Source organism: Centropristis striata, chromosome 6 (genome assembly GCF_030273125.1).
Source record: "Centropristis striata isolate RG_2023a ecotype Rhode Island chromosome 6, C.striata_1.0, whole genome shotgun sequence".
NCBI lineage: Eukaryota > Metazoa > Chordata > Actinopteri > Perciformes > Serranidae > Centropristis > Centropristis striata.
In genome coordinates, this window is record NC_081522.1 from 24,876,897 (window position 1) to 24,885,755 (window position 8,859).

At 40.9% G+C, this 8,859-nt stretch overlaps 1 protein-coding gene across 1 annotated transcript; it reads left to right on the forward strand.

Annotated features, from left to right (window-relative positions):
* The first annotated feature begins 520 nt into the window (after positions 1-520).
* Positions 521-7,783, forward strand: gpr37a (G protein-coupled receptor 37a). Its single transcript, XM_059335383.1, has 2 exons — positions 521-1,811; positions 6,950-7,783. Exons 1-2 carry the CDS (start codon positions 915-917, stop codon positions 7,781-7,783), a joined length of 1,731 nt encoding a protein of 576 aa, XP_059191366.1. The 5' UTR covers positions 521-914.
* The last annotated feature ends 1,076 nt before the right edge of the window (positions 7,784-8,859 follow it).

Consider the following 8,859-nt stretch of genomic DNA (forward strand, 5'->3'; position numbering starts at 1 on the left):
CCCCCCCCTGTAAACGTATAACGTATTCCTATAATATTAAGTCTGTTTTTTATAAAATATTACTAATACTTATAATATCAATAAAAGTTTACAATAGCCTACTTTAACTGAATTTTCTTAAATATGAAAATGTGGCTATATTAAGCGTTTTTAACATACATCAATATACTAGTTATGCGCAAAAAAATGCAATTAGTTTCAAAAGAGTAACGTTTTTCTTTGTTTTATTTATTTAGTTTAGCTCGTTTTTTATTTATTTTCCCAAGTAGAGAAAGCATCTACCCAAGAGAGAAAAAAATAAGGAAAGTCAGTGTCACTTTATAATTTCTGTAATTCCTGATAATCCAACACAGTGTACTACAGTATGTGTTCAGTTTATTATGAGAGCAGCTTCGACAGATGACTACTCTCTCCTCCTCCCTCCCACCTCCCTCCTCCTTCTCTCGGATCCTCTTCTCTCAGACGGAGCTTGGTGTCTCCACCGGCCACATCTCACCGCGCTCTACCCCGGTATCCGAGCGCTCTGGAGCGGATATCCGCGCAGAAACTTCTAGGCAGGGAGGTGAAGCTGCTCCTCCACCCTCAGTTGACGAGGATCAGAAGGGTTGGTTAACTTTTCCAGCCCAGTTTGAGGGATTTTTTGTGTGTTTCTGCTGTGGATTTTGGTCTCTCTGGTGATGCCTCCAGACCGGAGCCGCTCTGGGACGCACCCAAACCCGACAGGTGCAACTCTTAAAAACATCCAAAGACTTTGTGGAAGCTGGTTGCACGTATAGATGACGGATAACGGATAGTCTGTGGCAGTTTAAAGTTAAATATGTCTTCTTTTTGGACTGTTGATCAGACACTAGAGATGGATCGATCATTTCGGAAAACGCATCAGTTTGAAGGTACGGGTTGAATAGAAACACACGATGCTGCTTCCATTCTCGAGGTTACTGTGCTTGTGGTTGTGCAGCGAGGCCGCCGCGACTCAGCTCCACTGGCAGAAAACAAAGACGACTTTCAGTCCTCATCATGAATCCACCGCCGGTGTCAGGAATGTGCAGGGCTGGAGATGGCGTACAGTCGTCGGGGAGGACAATGGGGGGTCGCATGGGGCGAGTGCGCAGGCCTCGTTGCTGCATACTGTAAATCCATCATCCTCTGGCCTACTGGGGACGCAGAAACCCCGGCGCGCTGCGCGTAAACGCGACGCACAAAATGGAACGCGGCGCACCCAAAAGGCTCCCGGAGACGAAGCTTTACGCACGGATTTATACCAGAAAGAAGTGCTAAAACCAACCGCGCATGGACGCTCATGTAGCCCCGGGAGGACCAGGCACAACTCGCGGCAGGGACGGACCGCAAAACCCAGCAGGAGGAAGCGGAGCGAGCCGCTGCAGGACGGAGCCGCCATGGCGCAGGAACAAGGTGCCGGACCCCCATTGGGACTCAACGCCAGTGATTATGAGGAGTACTCCCTGACGGAATTTCCCGACACCACGCCGTTTATGCCGGTGAACCCGCGGACCAGGCGGAAGCAGGTGAAGAACCCGTTCTACCCGGTCACCGCTGAGTCGTACGGGGCGTACGCGGTCATGATCGTCGCCGCCGTCATCTTCAGCGTGGGCATCATCGGGAACGTGTCGGTCATGTGCATCGTGTGTCACAACTACTACATGAGGAGCATCTCCAACTCGCTGCTGGCCAACCTCGCGCTCTGGGATTTCGTCATCATCTTCTTCTGCCTGCCGCTCGTGGTGTTCCACGAGCTCACCAAGGACTGGCTGCTGGGGGAGTTCTCGTGCAGGATCATCCCCTACCTGGAGGTGAGATGGGAGGAGGAGGGGGGGTTCTGGGTCTGGGGTCGATGCTGCTGATGGTACAGACAGAAACTGACTGAATGAGTGTGCATCAGTGGAGAGGTGAGCGCAGGTCTGGCCAGGGCTGGAAGATGTATTCAGATCATTTAGTTCAGTAAAAGTACTAATACCAAACTGTCGAATGACTCAACGACAACTAAAAGTCCTGCATTCAAAACTTACTGAAGTAAAAGAAAAAGTTCCAGCATCAAAATGTACTTAAGTAAAAGTAAAAGTAGGCCTGTAAACAAAACAAACAATAGCTACTCAATAAAATTGAGGAAACAGTTTGCACGCAATATTATTTAATAAATCTAACACGTTACAACTGTCATTTAAAACCTGTCATTTAAAAATGGACTAATTCTATTGTGTTGGATTCATTCAAATTTCTCTTGATTTAGAATTACATACACATAAAGATGATATTTAATGTGATCAAAATAAGTAGATTCTATCTCAAACATTGTTATATTTAAGTTACTTAAACAACTGCCTCAAAATCAAAGACGCATTTATATTTAATACATTTTATCAGATATATTAAGTAAAATGAAATGACTACAGAATAATTTATTACAGTGTACTCGTTATGCAGAATGTTATTATAAATGTATTATTGGATTATTTGTTTTGATGCATCTATGTAAGCATTTTAAATTGACCATGTTTTTCAAGGTAAATATCGACTTGAAAATGAAATAAAGCTGTCAGCTAAATGTAGTGGAGTAAAAGTATAAAGTTACATTAAAAAAATTATACTTATGTACTTTACTTGAGTAAATAGTAACATTCCACTGCTTGGTCTGCGACTAAAGGCTAAATTTCAACCAAAGTTGAAATGTTTGGTTCAAATATATAGGCTATTTCAACCAGGCATCAATTATATAAGTCAGAGGACTAATATGTTGTTTTGCAAGTGACAAGAAAGTCTAGTCCCATGCCAAAACAGGCAATTAACTAATAAGTAACAAGCCAATATACACTCCCTGGCCACTTTATTAATGAGCAAGGTGTACCTAATAAAGTGGTGTGGTCACTGGATATTTCCTCTTTATTGGACCATTCTCTGTAAACCCTAGAGATGGTTGTTAGATCAGCAGTTACTAAAACATTCAGGCCACGTTCAAAGTCACCTAAATCTCCCCATTCTGATGCTCACTTTGAACTCCAGCAGCTTGTCTTCATCATGTCTACATGCCTAAATACATTGAGCTGCTACCGTGCACTCCAAAAAAGGTGTGTCTAAAAACAAGATAAAAACACTAAATCTGAGGGAAATGATCTTGCTGCATGGACAGATAATTTACCTTGACAAGATGTCTTAAATTAAGATTATTAAATCTAGAAGTAAGCATGTTGTATGCTTAAAATAAGAAATTAACTCTTAAAACAAGATAAATTAAAGCTGCAAGCAGCGATGAACTGGCCCGAGCAGAGTGACCTGACAATTATTTGTTACTTACCAACTTACTAATTTCTTATTTTAAGCGTTCAACATGCTTATTTCTAGATTTAATAATCTTAATTTAAGAAATCTTGTCAAGTGAAATTATCTGTCCATTCAGCGAGATAATTTCCCTCAGATTTAGTGTTTTTATCTTGTTTTTAGACACACCTTTTTTGCAGTGTGTGATTGGCTGTGATTTGTGTTAACCAGCAGTTGAACAGGTGTACATAATATAATTGTCAGTGAGTGTGATTTGAGGGTTTTTTTTAGCCCTCTGCAGACTCAGTGTTTAGATTAAACAGGTTCAAACCGTGATTTCTCACTTCATTGCATGTTCAGCTGATTGTCATAAAAAATAACATCCATTTGTAAAGAGGATCAAAAATTAGGATTAATAGAGTCGTTCCCTCAGACATCTCACTGGATCCGGTCTAGATTTTGCAGCATGAGGTTATTAACACTCTGGTGTCACCATTTTACTTCTTCAGACTTCACGATGTAAAAAAAACCCCAAAGCAGAATGTGTCCTTCTTTCAACTTGATGATGATTGGCCAAATAAATCCAGGGATTAGGTCAAATATATTTAGTTTAAAAATATAAAACTAGATGTTATCCTTGTTTTACCTCTTATATGTTATATTCTAAATTCTTCATTGAGCATGATTGCGTTTTAAACATTTAAAAAAAAAAGTAATTTTTCATTTCTGATTTTATGTTTTTTTCCTGTGTTTTATGTGTTAAAAAGTCAATTCAGTAAGTCAAAGTGAAAATAATAACCATCAGGTCAAATAGGTGAGGTTGTGCTGAAACAATGATACCAACATGGCATGGTAAACATTTTTTTAAAGTGGTATATACAAGCAGAATAAAAAGTAAAAAAAACATCCAAAATAGCTCAAAAGTCTAAAGGGTTAGGAAAAGACTTGGGAGTGTAACTCTCACCTTAACTTTATAATAATAATATTATTTAATAAATGTAGCACTTTTCTTTACAATTTTATGATTTATAGAAAGAAAGAAAAAAACAGCGGAAACAAACAACACAGGGATTATAACCCCTGAGATGATATTTATAAGTGCAGGTTCACTTTATATGGTTTTCATGTTCAACCTTCATGTTCAGATTCAGAGAATTGGGAGGAGTGGCTCCAGACTGCATTCAGGGTTTAAATAATCAGGTTTAATGTCACCGAATGTGGAAACTCTTTAATCTGATCGGTGTCAACAAGACGACACCTGCTACACATGTGACATCATGGCGTCCAATCAGAGTGAAGATCAGGATTAATGAAGAGTCTCTCAGACTGAGATTAGACGGCGGCGACCCCTCACCCACCCGCCCACATTAAAGCAGGATATTAAGACTTTTGTCCATTTTTGAATCATTTTCGCTCTGCCTGTATACACCACTTAATATGTTCACCATGCCGCATTGGTATCATTTTTTAAATTCTAACATATAAGAGGTAAAATGAGGATAACATCTATTTTTTATTCATATATTTTACTACATCTCGTTTTATTTTGCCTATCATCATCAAACAAAATGGCAAGGAGTTTCAGCCAATACTTAAGAAAAAAGCTGAATCAGGGTGTTAGAGCTATTTTGTATATTGTGGAGAAGCTGATAAATAATTCAGATTTGAATCATAGTTCTTTATTGAGGTTGTAGGAATGCCTATTGGTTAGTAGTAATTGCACTCTTCTTATTGGCTGAGACGTGTGTAACGTCATAATTGCGTACTTTGTTTTAATTAGGATTATGGAGACGAGGAGAGCACACTAGTTTTTGACCGTAGTCATAATTATTATTATTTTTTGGATTGCTGCAGTTTATTGTTTGTCATGCTCAAACGAAAGGTTTTCAATAAACCAAAAGAAAAAATTTTCGGCTTAAGACACGCGTCAACTACATCCTCACGCTCCATAATTGAAGTGTGCGTTTTAAAGTAAAAATAGACGGAGCCACACTAACACAGGGTTCAGAGTTGCTTAATTTTTACGTCATGAATAAGTCATGTTATTTCATCACACAGGCAAGATCAGCGATCAAGATTATTTATTTATTTTAATTATTAATTTTGAAAATGAATATCGATCACAATGCCGTCCACATCCTTTACTGTATTTTTACTCAGGGGCTGTTCTCCCTGGATCGCTTTAGGCCCACTAAAAATCTTTAAGCGTCAGTATACAATGTTTTTTTTTTACAGCATGACATTGTTCACATGCATAACTCCAGGTCCATAGAGGAAAGGTTATCCCAGTTTGGTTTGGAAGAACCTGACTGGTCTTTACAGAGTCCTGATCTCAACCCTGTTGAGCTCTTTCAGCTGAACTGGAACACTGACTGTGAGCAAAATCTGATCAGCCAACATCAGTACTGGCCATTATGAATAGTGGACGCTGGATCAACATTCATGTTGATCCAGCGGTGTAGGTAGACAGGAAGTGACATCATGTTGTTTATAACAGGCACCCAACAGCCCACCACACACAAACAACTGGTTTTCTTGTCTGTTTCCCTTCAGACACTGAAAAGTGTTTACAGCTGCTCGGACACTGTGTGTGTGTGTGTGTGTTGTTGCACAAGTATATTTCACATTGGACAAACCACAGCTGAAAAAAAATTCATGAAAACTAGTTTTGACACAAACTGTCAATGTAAATAAGGCTGCAATCGAAAATATTTTCAAACAATGAGATCAATGCATTTAGTATAATGATCAAAAATGCTTTGTAATATGTGGACATCGAAAGTTGAACATCATTTGAACTGTCTCTACTCAATATTATTTTTGTCCATCCATCATTTTCGTTGTTTTATGTAAAAGTAGGTCCCCATTAGTCACCAGATAAACTGTGTAAAATATGCTAATTCATGTAAATGATGTACCCTAAAAGCATGTTTACTGGTTTTTCCGGATGTCCCCATAAAGCCTGATTAAAACATCACTTCCATCATTTGAGAGGTTTGAAGGCGTGTATATGCTAAATAAGCTATGGCAAGTTTACTCTTTTTTTTTTCAGCTCTCTACAACCTCTAGAAAGGATGGTCCCCACAAGTGATGATTTAAACTGGCGTCCCCATGATTTATGAAAACCAGTATGTGTGTGTGTGTGTGTGTGTGTGTGTGCTTTACTTCAGTATTTTTATTTATTTATTTATCCTTTATTTAACAAGGAAATATCCCATTGAGATTAAGAACCTCTTTTTCTAGGGAGCCCTGGCCAAGAGGCAGCAAACACAAAATACAGTTACATATTTACATAAGACACAGACCTTAAACGTTTATGAGAAACAAGTGTATATTGTGGAATTGGCCTCAATAACTCACAGTTTGGATTTAAAAGTGCTCAAAGAAATGAAGTCAGTTAGTTTCCAGTCTTTCTGCAGCATATTCCAGCATAAGGTGCAGAGTAAACAAATGAAACTCTTTTACCCAACTCTGTACGAGCAGAAGGGACAGAAAGCAACAGTTGATCTTGAGAACGAAGAGAATAAGATCCAGCCTTTCTCACAGTAATTAAAGTGCAAATGTATGAAGGTGGCAGTCCCAATATTGCCTTATAAATGAAAGTATAGCAATGAGTAGCCCAGTAAAAGTTTTCTGTGAGAAGTGAAACATTCCCTTCTCTTCTTCCTCTTCCCAGGTGTCCTCTCTCGGGGTCACAACCTTCACGCTCTGCGCTCTGTGCATCGATCGGTTCCGCGCCGCCACCAACGTGCAGATGTACTACGAGATGATCGAGAACTGGGCGTCCACCACGGCCAAGCTCGCCGTCATCTGGGTGGGCGCTCTGCTGCTGGCGCTGCCCGAGCTGCTGATCCGACAGCTGGTCACGGAGGACGATGACCCGCCGGACGTGACGCCGTGCGAGCGCTGCGTGGTGCGGATCTCCACCGACCTCCCGGACACCCTCTACGTCCTGGGACTCACCTACGACGGCGCTCGCCTCTGGTGGTACTTCGGCTGCTACTTTTGCCTGCCAACGCTGTTCACCATCTGCAGCTCGCTGGTCACAGCCCGCAAGATCCGCCTTGCCGAGAGAAGCTGCGTCCGCGGCAGCAAGAAGCAGATCCAGCTGGAGAGCCAGATGAACTGCGCCGTGGTGGCATTGGCCATCCTCTACGGCTTCTGCATCATTCCAGAGAACATCTGCAACATCATCACCATATACATGGCGGCCGGCGTTCCCCGGAGAACCCTGGACATCCTGCAGCTGGTCAGCCAGATGCTGCTCTTCTGTAAGTCGGCCGTGACGCCAGTGCTGCTGTTCTGCCTGTGCCAGCCGTTCACCAGAGCCTTCCTGGACTGTTGCTGCTGCTGCTGCGATGAGTGCGGCCCTCCCCGATCCGCCGCCGCCGCCACCAGCGAAGTTGACAACGAATGCAACACCACCGAACTGGAGCTGTCCCCGTTCAGCACCATCCACAGGGAGCCATCCACCTCGGCGGGCTACAGCGTTGTGGGGACACACTGCTGAGGTCAAAGGTCAACAGCTATTCCTCCAATGATGGTCCAATGCGATCAGGAGTTTGATTGGCGGACGCGTTGACACATCAGGCTGTAATTTCAAGAGTTTTTAAGAAAAAATGTTTACCGACGAACAGACTGAAGACGTCCCTGTTCGTCCATTCACTGTTTACAGAGTTTATATATGAAAGAACACACAGTCAGTATTAGTTCATAGCATTTATTTGTTTAGTTCTTTTTAATTAACTAACCAGAATTTTTCACTGAATCTGCACTCAGTCTTACTTTTTGTTCACTGTCACTGATTTTAAACAGAAGCTGAGAGCAGACATGGAGCGGTCCCATCACATGATCCTGGTCACAAACAAATGTTTCCACGTCTTGAGATACGTGATAATGCAATTGCTTTATTCGACTACAATTGTTTATAATATCGTTATGCAATTAAAAAATAGGGCTGAACAATTGAAAAATGATTTTGAGTGATTTTTGCGTCACTTTACCAATTTTCAATGAAAAAATATATTTAAAAAATAATCATGGAGTGATTTTGTTTTTTGGAGGATCGCCACTAAACAAAGGATTTTGTCTGCAGGATATCATTTGTAGGGCGGGACATCTCTGCAGCAACACACACTTGGACACATATTTTGCCTTTAACAAATATTGCATGCCCCTTCAGTTTGAATATTGCACCAGTCCATTTTGTGATTTTATTAACATTTTGACTAATTGCCCAGCCCTATAAGAAATTTGTTTTATTTTAGTTTTAGTTTAGTTGAATGTGTTTAATTTAACAGCAGCTGTGAACTTTCCTGTAAAAAACTGCTCCATTTAAACCCCAAATACAAATGTATCATTCACTTTTTGTCAGGAATGTTGTTCCCCATACATGTTTAAGGTTTTTGCACGTTCAGCGGACTGCTGTACTGTGCTAACTAATGGATTTATTAATTTGGCATGTAGCATTCACACTGTCTCCATTTTCCCTGTTAATAGTGCCAAATGACTTTGTTGTTTTTCGAGGAAACTTTCCAGAAGTTACGCACTCCTAAAGTAAAGTGTTGTGTTGGGGAAAAAGGGCAT

Excerpts from the sequence above, each read along its gene's own strand:
- gpr37a (XM_059335383.1), top strand. The coding sequence starts at position 915 with ATGCTGCTTCCATTCTCGAGGTTACTGTGCTTGTGGTTGTGCAGCGAG. Across the intron at positions 1,812-6,949 it reads GGATCATCCCCTACCTGGAG|GTGTCCTCTCTCGGGGTCAC; the intron begins GTGAGATGGGAG and ends TCCTCTTCCCAG.